Genomic DNA, 19,146 nt, shown 5'->3' with positions numbered 1-19,146 from the left:
AGAAAGTGCGCCCCCTGTAGGACAAATCGATACTACAAGACTGAAGACATCTGGGTGATTACATTGTCTAAGGATTAGAAACATTAACATGCAAAAGATCACCGACTTATTTATCTGATCAGTAATTATAGCTTTACAGCTGTTAATCAGTTAATTGGAATATTTCTAAAACTTGCTCAGTAAAGTGCAGCACTTGAAAGAAAAGGTTTCGATTTGTTGAGGTTTTTAATAATCATCAACACGTTTATATACAAAGCAAGCAACAATACCATGTTCAAATAAAAGAAACAAAAGTATCCTAAAATGTATTTTCTTGTTTTTGTCTCATTAAAATAGCTAAAGCTTACCTCAGGAAATTAATTCAACAGTTATAACAAGACATTTTTGCAGAGCAAGTATAATTAAAATTGACACAACAAAAAAAAAAATCTTCAGAGATCATTTTCTAATTTACCAAACCTGGGCATGAGTGAAAAAGCTGGATGGAATTAACAACTGCATGCCCCTCCAATGAAGATAATTATGAATTATGACAAGATCCTATTTTAATCAGAGTACACTTGTCCCTTACAGTTTTTATGAGCACCAAGTTTGTCTTTGTTCTTCAATTATTCAATGGGGTAAACAAGAACGCGCACAGAATAGAGGCAGACATAACAGCTTTTCCAGATCTTAAGTGTTTGAATGATTGGGCTTGTTGGACGTCTCGAGTTTCCACATCAGCATTTCCTTTAATCAGTATTTTACTGGCCACCTGAAGACAAAGGTGTTTGTATTTCGTGCACCTATTGTTGTGCCTTCAATACAAACATCTCAATACCCTGATTGTCAAAAATATTTCACAGTGACATCAGGATACCCTCAGCTTTCTGCTTTGAAGACCATACAGAGGTAAAAAAGAAAAGAAAAAGCAAAAAACGAATAAAGGTAAAATTCACTACTGCTACAAATATGTATTAGAGTGAAAGTGAATGAGTAGCTTTATTTGACTGCTTGCAAACACATTTAAGAAAATGTTATTGTGAATCAGTCTTAGGTGAAGCTACAATAACCCTAGATAAAAAAAAAAAAACTAAATTACTTAGGCTTGGGAGTTTTTAAATCATCACATCAATGTTGATCTCTTATTTCACGTTTGTATCCATGACATTTATTTCAACCGTCCTTTAGCACTAACTGCAGTGATGCAGTCACAAAGATCTAGTATAACTCAAGATGATGGTAGGAACTCCCAAAGCATACCAAGTAGTTTGTTCCTCTAAAATGATCATAAAATATTTTTATCCAGAGCAAAATAGACGAAGCCCAACAACGCCCAGACAAAATACCAGACCAAAGATGAGATTGGTGCTGTAACCACAGATGTAATTTGCACACAACCAGGACAGTACTTATTTTTTTCTTTTTCTTCTGTATTCAATGTAGTAAAATGTTCTAAATAATGTGATAATGTGTGTTTTTCTCTTTACGTTTATAACTCAAATTTGTATGAAGACATCACAAGTGAGGATCAACTATCTTTTTACTTATTCTGCATTATTTGATCATAAAACCAGGGGTTACAGGTAAATGAAAAGAGTACAGAAAAAAAAAAACCCAAGTAGTTATCTGTTTAGCACAATCCTAAAGAAAAATAAAGGTAAAACAGTTTTGGAGAAGTTCAGAACATATACAAAAGCGTTTGACCCACAGGTTCGTTTGGTTTGTTTCTTCCTCAGGTTTTCTAACGATCTTGCCTGGGTGAGAAGCTGCACCGTTGGGATGATGGTGAAAGACATCAACACAAACATACTAAAACCCACTGTACAGTCATACAGCTGTGGACCTCAGTGAATCCACTGTTCTCAGTGGCATCACAGGTGAAAGTCTGCAAGTCTCCAGCTCTCGTACAAACAAACCGTGGGAGCAGTGTCGGGCAGTTGGCGCTGCCGGCGCTCTTATGTTTTATAGCTGCAACAAACAGAGAGCTCCTCCACTATGTCAGATCATCTGGCTAACAGAGAGAACTGTGGGAAAGAAGGTCCTTTAGGGAATCCTACATTTTGTTTCAGTCATTCAAATGAAGTGGCTGCAAACAGAGAAAACAAAAATAAGTATATTTAACCACTGAGAGAAAAAAACACACAGAATATCAAGACAGTAAAACTAATAAAAGATAAAGTTTGGAAGGATAAATGAAGAAAATAAAGGGTTATGAAGATGGATTTATGACCAGAATTTATCCAACAACTTACTGAAAACTGCTGACATTTCTGGTTAACCTGCTAAAAGTCTTTTTATACATTCAACACAGGTTCAGGGAGTTTTAATGAGCTATCGACAAATGCCTTGACTAATCATAAATGATGAATGATTCAGAAGTGAAGACTGGCTAACAGGAAAGGAATAACAGTGAAAAAACTAAGCCAAGGGGTGAATCTATATAGGAGAATTGTCCAATATGTACAGATAACTTGTTAATTTTTTTCTCTCTCTCCTAAACAAGAAGCTGAATGTTATTTGGGTGATGACTTGTGAAAATCATTCTAAATTAAGAAATGTCCCCATTGCAGCAGAGCAGCTGATAAGCTGACAGCAACCTTTAAAGTGTGACACTAAAAATAAACAAATGCATGAGTATATATATATATATATATAGATAGACATCTCCAGGACACAGGTACAACTGTCTCATTCCTTTGGTTAAGGTACAATGTAAAACAAGGATTTTCTAGAAAAGAGTTTGCTTTGCTGCAATCTTCCCCATTTAAGTGAAAAAAGAAAGTGTTCTCAAAATGTTTTTTTTTTTTTTGACCAGACAATAATCAGGGTGCTGCACTGGCAAATAAAAATAAGCTGTGAAAGCTTATTTTTCACAGCTTTTGGAGTCCACTTAACCCGCTGGGGTCACTATATTATAAAATGCCTCATGCAAAGCACAAACTCTGTATATGTGGAATGTCCTGTTACTTTTATGTAGCTCACTGTGCACAACTTGTAAAATTGCAGAAGTGAGCCATCAGTTTTACTGTGGTGCTCTTTTATGGTTTAAAACCTGTGTGTGATGCAGCTTTATCCCACTTTGTTTATTCTCCTATCATATCCTTTCTGTTAAACTACACAGGTGGGTTTACCAGGAAATAACTTGTCTGAATAACAATGCAATTCAAGTGACTGAATATATCTGTGCTGTCAGACATCAACAGACTTGTTCATTGCTGATCTGACCCCCCACTCTGCAGCTTTGCTTGGTGTTCATGTAAAGCTGGTAACTGTAATCTGAACACTCAGGACAGATTTTAATAATTGATTCGACTTCTTGTTGTTAAGCTTGCTAACCTTCATCTTGATATGTGCCTGTAAATACTGGTCTAAATATGAGAGATTTTAAAGCATTTTAGGCATTTATTGCTCATGTATTTACCAAAGTATCAAAGTTGTTGATTCATAAGAAAAGTCACCCATCTTAAATCCCATAGAGACCCAATATAGGTAGTGTGTAGAAGAATATGAGGAACACAATGCAGATAAAATGAAAGCTGTCATGAAAGAAACTTGAGCTTCTTTAACATTGAAGCACAGCCACAGGCTGATCCCCTTCATGACACACTGTGCTGATGCAGTTCAAAAAACCACATGTGAGGCATATTGACACACATAGGTGGGACAATATTTTTGTATTAATATATTTCTGAACAACTGGGGGTTTATTTATTAGCTGAAACCCAAAATCTTAAGCATTAGCAGAAATAAATGCTTGAACTTTAGCACTGTGTATATTACTCTAACATATGCATTGCGTTTTTGAAATAACTCTTTACAAGTATTCAAATTTACTGAGATGTACCAGTAATTTTTAACTTAACAGTAAAGTTCACTAAATTTATTGGGTTTAGGTACTGAACATGTATCAAACTAATCTAAAGGGAATATTATTTTTAAAGCAATGAAAAAAATAAAATAAAATAAAAAATCAGTTGAAGATTTCACCTTGTGGCCTTGATGGTTTTAACTCTCATCGTCTGACACATGGGGCTTCGCAACAGCCATCTCCTCTTTGCTATTTGCAATCATCTTGCACTTCTATAGAAAGAGATCAAAAAGAAACACTGGTTAGTTCTGAAGTAAGACAAACAGAAATACAATTTAACTATTCAGAATTTTAATCGTAACTTTTCCACTTTTTGGTATTTCTGCTCTATGCAACAGTTATTAGTCATTTTAAGTAGCTTAAAATCAGAGCAGGAAGAATAGTGAGGATAAAGATTTACACACTTGGCAATTGATAAATATTTTTGCTGTATTAGGCAGCCATTTTGACTTTGTATGTGTTATGATAAGCGTTGCAGCCACCTCTACCTCTGTTTGTAGTTTATATTACATTCAGTTTGTCTCAGACCTAGGGATGGCATAACATCTCAATTTAACACCTGCAGGAATTTCTAGTTATTGTACTTAATAAATAGAATAACTTCTATTAGCGATACAACCTGATAATGTATTTCAGAAGTCATTGCACAGTACTATGTGCAGTTACATAAAAAGAAAAACTGATTTAATGTGCTTCTTTTGACTTTGTAATACAAATCAAGCCCACTATTTGACAAACAAAAAGTTTCTGATGTTTCTTGGAGGCTCTGTTCATCTATCAATCAGCAATGGATGGTTTACTAAACATTCAGCTTATACATAATTAAAAATAAAGATATTGAAAGATAGGTTTAGTAGATATAAATTGAGTCCATCTAGATGAGCTACCATCTAGATGTTTGGAAGCTCAAGACTTTCTACCTTTTTTTATTTCTTTTGGTAAAACAGTTAAGCCCATTTACCTCTGTGAGTTCCTTAATGGTATGTATGTTGGCCTGCTGAGTGACTTTCCTCTTTGCTTCCTCAATGTGGTCCAGGTTTAGAGATGGAGTTGGGGGAACAAGGCTAGGGGGGGGTTTATTAGTTATTGTGGGAAGAGGGGCAAGTGGTGGCATAGCTGCAAGGGCGCCCATGTTGGTCAAGGCAGCAGTCATGGTGGCTGCCGTCATACTTGCCACAGCAGCACTCATTGTGATGTTTGACATAGTGGGCATTCCAGGAATACTTGGTAAGCCCATTGGACCCATGTTGGGCATATTCGGCATTCCCATGCCCATTGGAAGAGGTAACGGTAAAGGTAATGAAATGGGGGAAGGAGACGGGGTCGGGAGAGGGAGCTGGAGAATAGCTTTTGGCCGGAGACTTTCTGGAATAGGAACCCCTGCCTTGGCACACATGGCGGCAGCATTCGCCTTGGCTATTTCAAGCAACTGGTCCTTATCTGAGGAGAAAAAGAGTGAAAATGAGACACAGGAAGGGGTAATGCAAACAAGGTGGTTAGTGCACGCACTACGTTTATTTATTCACAAACTAAATGTTTTACCCAGATCAGTTAGCCTTGGAGGCGTTTTGCTGGCACTGCGTCGTGATCGGGACCCTGAGCGGCGTTGCTTGCGGAGAATGACAACCGGAGAGTGACTTGGTTCCCTCTTCCATCTGTCTCGTCTGTCAAATGAACGACTGCGGAATGCTGGCCGTCTTCCTCGACCTCGTGACCTTGACCTACGTCTGCGATCTGAGGAGCGGGACCGTGATCGCCTGCTTCTGTCTCCTGATCTGGATCTTTTCCTCCGGCCTGTGGAGCGGCTTTTAGATCGCTTATTCCTATCCGGGGACTTGGACCTCCTCCTACCCCGGGCATTTGGAGAACGGGATCGCCTCTTGCGAGCTGGAGAGCGGGATTTGGACCGGCGGTTCCTGGTGCGTGACTTGGAGCCAGAACGCTTACGACGTGTGGTAGAACGGGAGCGTGATCTCCGCCGTCGAGCAGGACTCCGAGATTTGGACCGTCGCTTTTTTCTTTGTGACGGAGAGACGGAGTCTTTTTTCCTAACCGGAGACTTGGACCTTTGGAAGGATAAATATTCAGAATTAATAACTGCACACAATGAAGCTTTCCAATGCAGACTGTAAGTCAGAAATCAACCTGAGAAGGAAGGAAGACTCATCAAATTTCAATGCCTCACTTGTATTGTATATATTGTTATAGCAACTGAAGACCTAATTTTACAAAGTTAATCGACATCAAACCCCTTTTAGAAACCTCATAATACAAACCTGGAAAACTTTCTTCTGGATGCCGGCTTGGATGTTGAGCGAGACTGTTTCCGGCGATCAGCAGGTGAGCGTGACTTGGAAAGCTGCTTCTTTGGTACTTCTGGAGATGCTGAACCTGAGGAGCTTTTCTTGCTCGTTAACACCGGTTTGACTGGAGATTCATCATCGTCATCTGAACCTTCTGAAGAATCAGAACCACCTGGGCCGCTGGCTGGCTCTTGGGAAGCAGATCTTGAAATGGGAGCAGGCAAGTCTGCAAGCTGAGTGGGCTGATCCTGCAACTCATCCAAGGGACTCTCACTTTGGGGAGCAGCGTCAGCTGCAGAAGGCAATGGTTTCAGATCACCTGCTGGATACATACACATTGCATAACCATCTCAATATCTGAACATTTATTTCACTTAAATGTATTTATAATGTTAATAACCTAACAAAAGTTTTACCTGCTTCAAAACAAGGTGTGCCATTTTCTTCAACGGGTTTTTCTTCTGGTGTCTTCTCCTTAGCAGGAGGGGAAGCCTTCTTCTCTTTAAGTGGTGTGTTAGACACTGATCTTGCTGAAGATGAACTTTCAGATCTTCCATCACTAGATTCAGACCTTGACCTGGATTTAGATTTTTTTAAACCTCGAGAGGCAGATTTAGACTTCGACCTCCTTCGACTCCTTCGTGGAGATTTTGACCTCTTTTTGCTCGGCTGAGGTGATCGGTGTCTTCGAGACAAAGAGCGGGATTTTGAACGTTTTCCGGACCTTGGTGGAGAGCGATTCCTCCTTCCAGGAGATCGAGAACGTCTTCTAACTGCTGAACGGGATTTGGACCGCCGTCGTGGAGGAGGGCTTCTCGATTTGGACCGTTTGCGAGGACTCCTGGATCTGGAGCGACGGCTGCGCTTAAGCATGACAACGGATCTTGAACGACTTCGTCTGCTCCTGCGGGCGGATCGAGACCGTGAGCGGCGGGATCTTTGTGGCGGCGACCTCCTGCGCCGAGACAAGGAGCGACTCCTGGAGCGCCTGCCTCCTGCACGCCTGGCTGCTGATCTTGATCTAGATCGACCAACAGGGCGTCTAGACCTAGAGTGAGAGCGACGGGTTTTCGTGATGGAACGTGACAATGAACGTCGACCAACTACACCACTTCGCCTTGGCGACCGGGTCCTGGAGCGCCTTTTACCTCCACGGGAACGTGACTTTGATCGTCGCCGTCTCCTTGGAGACCGAGACAGGGAGGGGGACCGCCGCCCTCCTCGCTTGGGGGATCGTGACACTTTTCTTTTGGGAGATGGAGAATTTCTGCGTCGCTTTGGGGAAACTGACACAGAACTCTTCCGTCGTTTAGGAGACTTGGACTTGCTTGGAGATTTTGACGCCTTCTTCATTGGAGTGACAGAGAGAGAGGTGGATCGGGAACGACGGCCGGATCTCTTCTGTAACTTTCGGAATGGTGAGGGCGATGTTTTCTTGGTTTTAGGAGAGGGAGAGCGGGACTTGGAGTGAGAAAGCCTTTGACTCTTCTGAGGAGATAAAGGCAGCTTTTCCTTTGAGCCTGATCTAGAAGGAGTTCTAGATCGTTCTTTTGTTAATTCTTCTGGTTGAACTTCAGCTTCTTGCTTGATAAGACAGGGTGACGGTGAACGGCTGGGGCCTGATTCTGACCTCTTTATTTCTAAGGTCTGAGAAGGAGACAAAGGCCGGGGTGAATCAGGCTCCTTGACCTTTGCCTCTGGTACTAAACTGGTCTGATCTTTCAGGATTAGGTCATCTTTTGGAGTAGTGCCTTCCTGTTTTGGGATAATGTCAGGTAATTCCTGTACATGCATGAATTTGGCTTCTCCATAACTGCTCTCAATCTTCACCTCAACAGTGTCTGTCTGTGTTATCTCATCTTGGCCAGTAGAGGGTGATATCTTATCCTTTTCTATTGCATTAGCGCAACTATGGTTCTTGTCAGTGGAGGGGACTTCCATGTCTGTTATTTCTTCTTTCTTTACTTCAGGCAATTCAGGCTTTTGGATTAAGATGGGAGCAACTTGCTCCTCCCCTTGGCTGTCCTTTGGCTCCGGTCGGGATGTTGGCTCCTTGAGGTCAGACGAAACAGCTGGAGAATATTTTCCATTGCCAGCTGTTTTGCCTCCTTCACCTTCAGAGTCAGAACCTGAAGCTGAGCTGCTGTCAGATGGCGAGCGGGATGATTTTTTTTCTTGCTTTTCATCTTTCTTCCTCTTCTTTTTTTTCTTTTTCGCAGCTTGTCTTTTATGCTTCTTAGATTTTGAGCCTCCATCTGTATCTACACAATGAGAAAGAAATAGTCACTGTTGATATTACCAAAGATATTTACTGCATTCACTTAAAAAAGACACAAACTATGGTTGTGTGTCACTTCCATTTACCTGCAACTGCATCTTTTCTTCTCTCCTCTTTCAGTCCTGTGTTTTCAGTTCCAGCTGCTGCTGCCAATCTGGCACTAAAGCAAAAAAAAAAAAAAAAGTATCCAATTTACTTTCTATGTCTAAAACACTGAATAATTGTGGACATGAGCAAAGTAAGATGTTTGCTCATGTTGAAATAAAAATATTCTCAACATTATTTTTATTTTGAGAATATTACAATATGAACCCACAGTATAATCCAGTTCCTGATTAGGGATCAGCTCAATAAATAAAACTCAAAATTATCCCTTTTTATAAAGGAAACTTAAAACATTTCTCTTCTCTGTTATCACAACAGATCACTGTTGACATGTCCACTGACATTTGTATGATATTTGAGGGAGTCCCTAATATGATGAGATTTTTTTTGGTTTATTCTTCATTGTGTAGGTAATTTTCTGTAATTAGTTGTAGATAATTTCACCAATCATTTACTTATTTGGGGTCTGTTTGCCAACAGTGTACTTAAATATATAATACTTTGTTTTAGTTTAAGCGTTGTTAACTATGAAACATAGGGTACTATAACTGTGAAACATTTTAAATAGACAAGATTAAAATAAGTTTTAATCTTGAATATATTTTAACTTGATGCCATACATTAGCCATATTTGGCACCATGAGATTTGTTTGTTGTTTTTTAAGGCTCTTCTTTTGACCACTGAGGACAGGCACCAGTCCTCCAGCACAAATTAAACCCCAGGAATCAATAGTAATGCAAAAACTTACAAGTAAATTAGTAAATTGTTATAGTTAACAAAATGAATGTTTAAAAGCTTGGACAGCAATGTGAACATTAAATATATATGTTATGTTACCAAAATGTAATCAAGAAATGTTGTTTGGGTTCAGTTTTTCAGGACTTAATAAATGACTTTGCTTCAGATTTAAGATTTTATTTTAAATGTTTAATGGAAAAAATATATCTATTTTTGTCTGACCTGGCTCTAGTGGTCCTTCTCGGTGGAGGTGGAGGCTCTACATCCGACTCTGCGCCAGATTCTGAACTGCTCTCCTTCTCGCCTTTTCTCCTCCTCTTCTTCTTTTTGCTTTTGTGTTTTCTGTGCTTTTTGTTTTTCTTGTGAGGCGCCTCAGTACTTTCCTTGGCATTCACGTCATCTTTCTCAGGCGCTTCATCCTCACCTGTACACCATATGTAGTACCAAGTATTTTAGTTACACAACTCTTTTTAAAATCCACAACAAAACACAGGCTAAATCATCAGGAGATTATACAGAGATTGTCTTGACAGTGACCAAAGTGGTTCATGTCCAGTAATCAACCAATGTTTCTTAAACGGCAGTGCAAATGATCCTTTCAAGAAATTATAACAGAATTTAATCAACGAGCACACAAACAGGTTTTTTAATAGGAGATTTTCCAGACATAATTAAAAACTTATTTTTAGACTAAATAAAATGTAATTTATTTTGTATAAAATGCAGCATATAAAAATGTCTGTGTAAATTAAAAAAAGATTAGAAGAAATGAAGGCAACACTGAAAATGTACAGATTTGGAGCGCTACGCATTACGTACCTGATGGAACGTCCACTGCACTTTCCATGATGGCAGCACAGAAATGTGGCAAAGAGACCTCTTAGAGATGCTGGAGTGGATCTCTCTTAATAAATGCTGTGGGGAAAAAACAAAGGTGATAAGATCTAAAGATGCATTATAACTAAACAGCACTTATACATTCAACTCAAGCATATCATTGAGTTAAATGAGAGACAAGCAGAGCAGTGCTTGTCTCTCAGTTGGCTAACATTTACTTAAACCCACAAACGAGCCAAAAATCAAACCATCCTATTAACTAAACAACAGACAGTTTTAAAAACACCAACACACACAATCTCAGTCAAAAACAAATTAAAACAACCCTGGAAAAAAGTTGAGCATGAAGGCTTTCAGGTGGGAAAAAAAAAAAAAAAAAAGTTCCACTTCAAAATCCTTTGTGTAAGAAATATCACATCTGCATAATCTGCCACCATTTCTCCTGACTTAGATTTGACAAAACTGGTAATCTCTCGGCAAGGTAGCTACAAAATATAAGCAGATGGATTTGACAAAGTAATATTTGAACGTCATTCAAATATTTGGTTTTCAACTACAATGAAAACCACACTAATTAAAGATGGTGTCCTGAACGCTGGTTCTGCAATTTCCACTTTTAAAAAACCGATCAAGTACAAATTACATTATAAAGAAAGCCACAAACCAACTCTCTGAAGAGGTACAGTGTCTTCCATAGAAAACAATATAATCATTACTGCTAAAATATCCCAAACATTGGCTCAACAGAGCAACTCTTAAACAAATAACCCTAACCCTATTTACCCCCTTGCTTTGCTTTTCTGCCCCACTTAAATGTTTTAGGTCATCAAATGTTAATATCAGACAAATACATCCAGAATAATTACACTTATCAGTTTCAAATGATGATTTCATTTATTAAGGGAATAAAGCTATCCAAGCCAACCTGGCCCAATGTGAAAAAGTAATTACCCTCTAAGTGGACTAGGTTGTTCCACCCTTGGCAGCAACAACTGCCATCAAGTGTGTGTGATATCTGGCTTTGAGTCATTTACGCCACTGGGGAAGAATGTTTGCTCCACTCTAATTTGCACAACTGTTTCAATTAAATTATGAGAGTTTTCCAACATGAATGACCTATTTCGCTCAGAGCGTCTCAATCATATTTAAGTCTGTGCTTTACTGAGTCATTCAGAGGTGGACTTGATGATCTGCTTTGGATCATTGACTTGTTGCAGAACTCTGGTGTTCTGAACAGCTCGAGACCATCACACTACCACAACCATGTTTGAATGTAGGTATGATCGATGTCCTTTTTCTAAAAGGTTGTTTTACATGAGTCCTCCACTTACCAAAAAGTTTCAACGTTGTCTCGCCAGTAACACAGAATATGTTTCCCCAGTCTAAAAGAACTATCAAGATATTTTTTGGCTGGTTGGTGATGAGCTCTCGATGTAATTTTGATAGACCAACCGTTCCTGGGAAGGTTTTCCACTGTTTCTTATATTCTCAATTTGAGAATAATATTTCACACTGTCTCAAAGCTTTAGAAATGCCTTTATAAAACTTTCTAGACTTATGTTAATGATTAGTTCTTGAACTCCTTGATTTTAGTGTATTTCTTGCTGCCCAACAGATTGTGTGTAAGAGATTTATTGATTCTACAGACCTAACAGTGGGGAAAAAGGTTGCTCATCATATTAAATTCATAATTATTATGGGGTGTGATTACTTTCTCAGACTGTTTAGGTTAACTTTCAATAAATAAATCATATAAACCCTGCTTGTAGTATCTGTATAATAAATTTGCCTGATATAAGATTTTTAAGTGTAACAAAATAAATCTTTAAGGGGGTAAATACTTATTCAAGGGCGCTACATACTGAGATATTTAGAATATGCTTTGCAAATTATTGGCAGTTATGGTCATTTTATTTAACAAAATGTACATTTGCATAGAAATGTTAGTATTTACATACATCAAGTGCCTTTGAATTTCAATGTTTAAACTACTGTAATTGTCTATTTTTTTAACCGACTACCATAATCTTGGAGTCCTTTAAAAGTTATTTCAATGCGTTTTAACATGATCTTTTGTTGTTTTTGTTTTGTGAAACGCCTCTTGGAAATACAATTAAGAAACTAATTTAAACATTTTATATAGTGGGATTTAAAAAACAAAATGCACTAAAAACATTTATTTCAAAAGGAATACTAATAGCAGCACCACACAAATAAGGATGTAAAGTCACCAACTTGATCTTGAGTATAAATCACCATTAGCGGCATACAGCACATATCTTGCTCTAGAGTACAGATCATACAAGTCACAAGAAGTCAAACTACGCTTGCAAAACGGTACTAAAGAACCAAACAAAAAACAATTCACGCCATATATTAATAGTCCTTAATGGATGGTACTTGATGAAATAATGCCCAACAGACGACGTAATATTAAATTCACAAGAAGATTTTTTTTTATATTTTAATGAATAAATCCGAGAAATCTAGTTAATTCATTCACAACGTAAAATGTTATCAGATGAAACCTGACTAAGTACTGATTTGCAACAAATAAAAGCAGCGTTGAAAGCGGAGCTAAATGAGAACAAAGTTGTGCACATCGCCATCCCGTAAACACGTTAGATAACGTTGACCAGTGTCAGGCCTACAATGCCCTGACTAACATTCATCCACATACGGTAGCCGATGGCTCTGGCTAGTCAGCTCAAACTGATCCGTAAGAATAAAATACGCCATATTTGAAAAGTTCTGAAAACTGTTTAAAACATTTATAAAATTATTAGCCCCAAGAGCCAAATATCCTCCTTGCAGGAAGATGCGGCCTCACACACCGACAACGCACTAGCAGCTCAAACCTTGAAGCTAATGTAGCTGCTAAACATTTAGCTGCAAGTGATGTCAACAAAGCGAAGTTGTTCCTTTCACAGAGGTTTTTAACTGTACAGCGCATATTTACCCGGTTTACGTTAAATGGCTCCGGTTCGTGTAGAGAAAAAGGCAGACGAGTACTACGCTGAATTGTGCGAAATCAAGCAGTTGTTGAATATGCTAACCGTTAACGTTAGCTTGCTCTCTTCTCCGCCATGATGGAGAGAGGTATCCCAACATGCCATGCTGCGCGGTTTGAATGACTGCGTCACTGTTTCCCAGGCAACACCACAGTAAACCGGTGAGCCGCTGTTTTTAGGCTGTAAAGGGGACCACTTGACAAAACCACTTGTGACCAAGTATACTGTATCATTTAGTCCAAAACTTGGACTTGAGTAAGATCAAATACTAGAACTCAATACAATTCAGTTTAAGAATACTTTATTAATCCCAGGGGGAAATTACATGTTGTTGTGACCCTTTTTTCTCAAAGAGTTGCTAATGGGCATGGGCAGGAAAGCTAACGTAGCAGTATGTATTACAACTCAGAGGAAGCCTCTGACTGAAGATGTTGTTGTTGTATTGAGAAGGATGCTCAGAGTTGTCTGTAATTGTCTTGCTTTTATGATTAATCTTTTTTTTGCACAATAATCTCCAAATGTTCCAGAGAAGTCCCCAAAACAGAACCAGCATTATTTATCAACCTTTATAGTTCTCTGGTTCTGACGCTTCTGCCTCAGTTAATGATGGCAAAAGAGATTGACTTTACACAATTATACAACAAACTTCTAAAAGATGTACAGCATCTGACTGCAAATACTGAAGTACCTACATCTGTTCTCTCCCTTCTTATAGACAGCCATTTGTCAAGCCTGCCCATAAAAATATTTTGAGAAAAAATGTTAAAGTTAGTATGAATAATGTCTATGGAAGCTTCCATAAACGTTCACAAAAGATGGACAGGGCATTCACCCTTTAATCCTTGTGCGTGCAAGGACTGAAGCAAATGATACAAGTTGTAAACACAAGGGTTAAGCCACTTAGAGGCAGTGAACTAATTAGTCAAATTATGAAGTGAAAATTTATAGAGTAGACTTTGACATCATAGCAAAGCTATGTTTTATTTGCTGTAAAGATGGACTAAAACAAACCTTTAGATTTTAAGAAAAAAATCAGAGGCAATTTATTTGAAGTAATATGTTTAGATCCTTTGTTCAAAGGTTGTTAAAAGGGTAACTTAAAGTATCTATTTTGTGTTTTTCAGTCTCCATCCTATGAGTCCAATATAGAAGGTTTAGCTCAAGTTTTACTGAAACCTAGCAAAAGATACTTACATTCATTACCTAGTAGCCTTTTACTTAGCAACAGAATATACAGAAAAGTAAAGAAAAAGAGGGGGGAAATTAGCTTAATGTTAACTATATGTAAAGGCTGTGCTTTTATTTTGGTAGTGTCGGTCCCGGAAGTGTGGTGTCACCTGTTTCTCTGTTGAGTAAGGAACGATTGTAAAAGTTTACGGATAAATTCAGGACATGCTTTACTGCGAAACATTTTTATAAAATTAAAAACATGAAGAAGAGATTTCACATCGACCTGGACGATTCTGCTTTCACTAAAGAAAGAACACCGGTCTGTATTTTGATATAGCTACTTGCTGTGTAGCTAACTAGTTAGCCCTTCAGCCTGTTCAAAGAATCTTCAATTTCAGATGTCTTTCAAAATAGTTTATCAAGGACAATTCTGTGAAAAATATGTCAGATCAATTCTCATGTTGTTATTTGATTGTTTTCCAGTTAAAGCCACAGTTTCAGCCTTTATCCAAAGGACAACAAAACACAACCGCTCCAGCTACGTCTACCACAGAGTCAGTTACAAAATCATCTGTGCAGCCCCTCTCCTATGCAGATTACATTGTCCAGAGTAAAACTACAACAGCTGCTGCTCCACAGAGAGATGCTTACTCTAAACTGGTCAGGGCTGAAGGAGCTGGAATCAGCAGTTTACAGCCAGTGGAGACTGTGTCGACCCGCGTTTTGGGCTCTGAAACGGTTCAAGACTGTGTTAAAGGGACTGAAGTTCAGCCCGAGGACGTGAAAAGGAATGATGAAAAACACGAGACTGCTGCTGAGGATAGCAGCAGTCTGAAGTCAGATCCAAGTGTCATCCAGGGTCCCAAACCAGTGGGATCTGGGAGCAGCATTATAGTCAGTCCTCGACAGGTAAGCTTGGACTTGTAAATATATTGGACTCACTAAAGCACAAGATATCTCTGTTTATGTGCATCAGTAATTACACGCTTGTTGACAAGTGTCACTTTTGATTTATTAATTGTTTGCATGTTTGTTTTTGCTTCTGCAGAGGGGTAATCCCATTCTAAAGTTTGTGAGGAGCGTGCCCTGGGAGTTTGGAGATGTTGTTCCTGATTACGTCTTGGGACAGACAACTTGTGCTCTTTTCCTCAGGTGGGTGGCGTTAGGGGGCTATGAAGTAAACTACTCTGTTTGGGGTCTTTGATATCTTTGGTACTCCCTGTGTTAACGTTTCATGCAGTACTACTCCATCCAGCAGACTGAATATGTTATTGGTATAAAAGCATCAATTCCTGACTAATTGATTGTTACAGAATGCAAACAATGTATATTCCTACCCGTAGGTGGAGAACTTATTGACAAAGTAACATTGTATTTGGCTTTGTGATACCCTTTATTATTTAAACAACTAAGACTAGACTTTTATTGTCAAAGTAGGGCATGTTGTATTTTATTAGTGAAGAAAACTTGCCCAAGATACACTTTTGAATGTTCTGGATTATTGATATTTGTGTTAATACTGCTCTCTCCACACTTCAGTATTTAGGTTCTGCGTTTTAAAAGAGTTCAAATCTTTATTAAAAGTTTTAAGTGACCCGTACAACTGCTGATTTTAAACTGGATTTTATTTCTGCATTATGTTGACTCTGACTTACTTTGTTTAGATATTTTGGTGTTAATTTCTAACTTTTATCCTGCCTGATTTTTCTGACTCTTCCTTCCTATTATTGCATTACAAACGGTACATTTGTGTTATTATTGCATTGCCTTGATGCACTGATGTTGTTATGATAATTAATTGATTAATCTATTGTGCAGCTCTGTTCTAAAACTTAAATCATTTTTAGGAAACATGGAGTGGTGTTTTTCTGTTTGATTTGTGAAGTTTGTCCTAACGCTCGTTCTGTTTTATGTTTTGTGATTTTTCTCTTTTTCATGATGATGGCTTTGGACCTGATTTGAAGCCTGAGGTATCACAACCTAAATCCAAACTACATCCATGACCGTTTAAAACAGCTTGGAAGTACATTCACCTTACGTGTGTTGCTGGTTCAAGTTGATGTGGTAAGTAATGTTTAATCACTGTCACAGAAGACTTGCATTTAAGGTTGATCAGAGAAGAATGGGACATAGTTTGCCGAATCTTTACATTTATCTGTATTTATCATTTTTCAATTTGCTGTGCTACACCTACAGAGTAGCATCAGTACATTTCAAAATATGTTTTTGTCCTAGTAGTCAACATTACTTTTCTTATGCAATTTACACTTACAGTAGATTCTAGATTTACTTTGCTTGTCTGTGTTCAGATGAATTTTACTTTACTATTTGTAAAGTAAAACAATTTGTTCAAAGGTCTAAAAATAATTAAAAAAATGCTCAAGGCTACTGTTTCATACTTAAATAGATGTATATAAAATGGTAACACAAGTAATTTTGTAAGCAGAACATCCCTGGGACGACTTCGGTTTCTGTCAAGCTATTTAAATCAGTTTTAACAGAAGACTAACTGTAATGTGAGCTCCCCTTACAGAACTGCTCATCTGTGAAGTGTATCTTGCTTCCACAGAATTGGGTTTGCTTACAACTGTACAACTGAAGCGTACAGCTGGTTGCTATTTTTGGTAACACACTCAACAAAAAAATAATAGATGTCATGAAATTGGCCTATTTGCAAAATAAGTCTACTGTCTTCCCATTTAATGTAAGAGTTCATCATTAAGAATAATGTATAATATCACAGTGTAAATTTATTTGTTTTTAATTGTACAGAAGGATCCTCATCACGCTTTAAAGGAACTGGCTCGCATCTGTGTCATGGCCGACTGCACTCTTATCTTGGCTTGGAGGTAAAATTAACAAAAGACACACATCAGTGTTCAGAGAAACTCTAACTTCTTCAGCACGTTTAAATTGTATAAAGGAATGTAAAGCGAAGTTTGTTTCTTTTTTTGTTATATGTCACCTAATTGTATGTGTTAGTCATAAACACCCTAAGATGGCTTTTGTTTAACAGTTTTTAAATAATTTCATATACTGTAAATAAACTTGTGAACCACAGTTGAGCACTTTTCTCTTTTATTTTTTGGCTTAATATTAAATTATCAGTCCAGAAGAAGCAGGACGTTACCTTGAAACATACAAGTCATATGAGAAGAAGCCAGCAGATCTTCTGAAGGAGCAAGTAGAAAAAGACTATCTATCAAAGGTCTGTTTGTAGGTTTGTTTTGTGTTAGAAATTTCATTATTCTGTACATTTCTTCCCACAAAAAATAGGCTATTATTATTTATTTAAAAATAGATTATACAAAACCAAAATACAGCTGAGTCAACTTAGTACCAGCACATAACTGTTTTTTTTTTGTGTGTTTCTTTAAAGGTTACAGATTGCCTGACTACTGTGAAGTCTATAAACAAAACCGATGCCATAACCTTGCTATCCACTTTTTCTGTGAGTATTTCTGCGAAACAACTATGAGGCCATCCTGGATTGGCTTATTTCCAGAATGGCCAATATATTGCTCACACAGGAGCCACAAAAGAATAGTTAATACAGACTATATAAAATGTCACCTTTTTTTATTCAAGTCTAAGCTCAGAAATCTACAGAGTGCTCGGTAATTTGTCCCCATTTATTATCAGTCTTCTCAGCTTGAATCTCTTAATTGTAAAGAAATTAAAGATGTATCTTAATATGAAATGTTCTATAAAATGACTTGATTTTTCCATTACAATATTTTAGCACTGTTCTGTTTCAACTGTTAACTCGACTTAGAATGCTGCAGGCACTATACAGATAACATACTGTGCTTTCCATTTCTTGTCCAGACTGTAGAAGGAATCATCAATGCCTCTAAAGAAGACTTGGTTCTCTGTCCGGGCCTCGGACCACAAAAGGTGAAGACACACGGATCTTAAGGAAGGCTCACAATGATTGTTCGAAGCATTTATTGAACATTGCTGATTTACCTTTTGCGTTGACAGGCGAAGCGTCTTTATGATGTCCTACATAAACCTTTTCTGAAGTCAAGAACAAACAACAGCTGACATGGAAAGAATTGAAGAAAGGAAGTTGTCCCATTGAACAACCTTCACTACCACACAATTTAAAGTACTTAATTACAAGCACAAACTATTTTGATTAAAACAAATACATGAACCATTTTATGCTGTTTTATGTTTTGGGGACTATGTTTTTTTTACAGTAATAAATGTTATTTTTCTACAGTATATTCTCCCCTTTGTGTATTTATTACTGATTCATTGTGTGATGTAGCACCAGAAAAAACTATTTGGCCTCTTTTAAATTTCTTCTGTTTTTGCTTTTTTTCACACTTAGCTGTTTTAGATCATCTTACTGCCATAAGCAGCAGAGAAACAAGACCATCGCAGAAACCACATTGTTTGACGTTTTACGCTAGATAGTGTGACGCACCTTTTCAGAAAGTTCCACTTTTGTTGCTTGCTACTCTTGTTGCTTCCATCGGTGTCATTTTAGCCCAGTTTTTTTATTGCTGAAACATGACCACTGACCTTAATTGAGCCAAGAGAAGTCTGTAGTGCTTTAGATGTAGTTACTGTTTAGTAATTTTGGTTGGCTAGTCACTCCAAAGAAAATCCATTACTGTTCCATGCAGTCTCAATTTGTAGATAATGGCTCCCATCATGGGTTATTGGATTCCTAAGGAATTATAAAGCTTTGTAAGCATTTATCTAGGCTGATAAATGTTAGTGATTATATGTCTAGCAGTAATCAAGTCTGGGTGTGGTGAGTACAATTAGCCAAAAAAATTTTAATCACCTTTAAATCACGATTTAACAAGATGGCAATTACTTTCTCCACATTAGACAGC

At 37.8% G+C, this 19,146-nt stretch overlaps 2 protein-coding genes across 4 annotated transcripts; one reads left to right on the top strand and one right to left on the bottom strand.

Moving 5' to 3' along the window:
- Window positions 1-206: 206 nt before the first annotated feature.
- sona (SON DNA and RNA binding protein a) lies at window positions 207-13,266 on the bottom strand. Of its 3 annotated transcripts, none has more exons than XM_014995418.2 (10): window positions 13,169-13,266; window positions 10,095-10,190; window positions 9,498-9,699; window positions 8,518-8,591; window positions 6,570-8,414; window positions 6,127-6,475; window positions 5,393-5,916; window positions 4,812-5,290; window positions 3,970-4,062; window positions 207-2,068 (listed from the first exon to the last, which is right to left on the bottom strand). In XM_014995418.2, exons 2-9 carry the CDS (start codon window positions 10,120-10,122, stop codon window positions 3,988-3,990), a joined length of 3,576 nt encoding a protein of 1,191 aa, XP_014850904.2. In that variant the 5' UTR covers window positions 10,123-10,190; window positions 13,169-13,266; the 3' UTR covers window positions 207-2,068; window positions 3,970-3,987. The 3 variants fall into 3 exon arrangements, with proteins under 3 accessions (XP_014850904.2, XP_014850903.2, XP_014850905.2); XM_014995417.2 differs by having other exon boundaries at window positions 13,072-13,262; XM_014995419.2 differs by having other exon boundaries at window positions 6,127-6,472; window positions 13,072-13,262.
- Window positions 13,267-14,428: 1,162 nt separating this feature from the next.
- ercc1 (excision repair cross-complementation group 1) lies at window positions 14,429-18,523 on the top strand. Its single transcript, XM_014995439.2, has 9 exons — window positions 14,429-14,612; window positions 14,777-15,202; window positions 15,342-15,445; window positions 16,258-16,357; window positions 17,066-17,142; window positions 17,402-17,501; window positions 17,673-17,744; window positions 18,122-18,190; window positions 18,278-18,523. Exons 1-9 carry the CDS (start codon window positions 14,553-14,555, stop codon window positions 18,338-18,340), a joined length of 1,071 nt encoding a protein of 356 aa, XP_014850925.2. The 5' UTR covers window positions 14,429-14,552; the 3' UTR covers window positions 18,341-18,523.
- The last annotated feature ends 623 nt before the right edge of the window (window positions 18,524-19,146 follow it).

The sequence above is a fragment of the Poecilia mexicana genome, unplaced genomic scaffold, assembly GCF_051168715.1.
Source record: "Poecilia mexicana isolate PSO_F unplaced genomic scaffold, ASM5116871v1 scaffold_2, whole genome shotgun sequence".
Taxonomy (NCBI): domain Eukaryota; kingdom Metazoa; phylum Chordata; class Actinopteri; order Cyprinodontiformes; family Poeciliidae; genus Poecilia; species Poecilia mexicana.
Note: the sequence above shows the minus strand (reverse complement) of the source record. Positions and strands in the feature narration are given on the sequence as shown.

Excerpts from the sequence above, each read along its gene's own strand:
- ercc1 (XM_014995439.2), top strand. The coding sequence starts at position 14,553 with ATGAAGAAGAGATTTCACATCGACCTGGACGATTCTGCTTTCACTAAA. Across the intron at positions 15,203-15,341 it reads TTATAGTCAGTCCTCGACAG|AGGGGTAATCCCATTCTAAA; the intron begins GTAAGCTTGGAC and ends TTGCTTCTGCAG. Across the intron at positions 17,745-18,121 it reads CCTTGCTATCCACTTTTTCT|ACTGTAGAAGGAATCATCAA; the intron begins GTGAGTATTTCT and ends TTTCTTGTCCAG.
- sona (XM_014995418.2), bottom strand. The coding sequence starts at position 10,122 with ATGGAAAGTGCAGTGGACGTTCCATCAG. Across the intron at positions 6,476-6,569 it reads CACACCTTGTTTTGAAGCAG|CAGGTGATCTGAAACCATTG; the intron begins GTAAAACTTTTG and ends GTATGTATCCAG. Across the intron at positions 4,063-4,811 it reads CCATTAAGGAACTCACAGAG|AAGTGCAAGATGATTGCAAA; the intron begins GTAAATGGGCTT and ends CTCTTTCTATAG.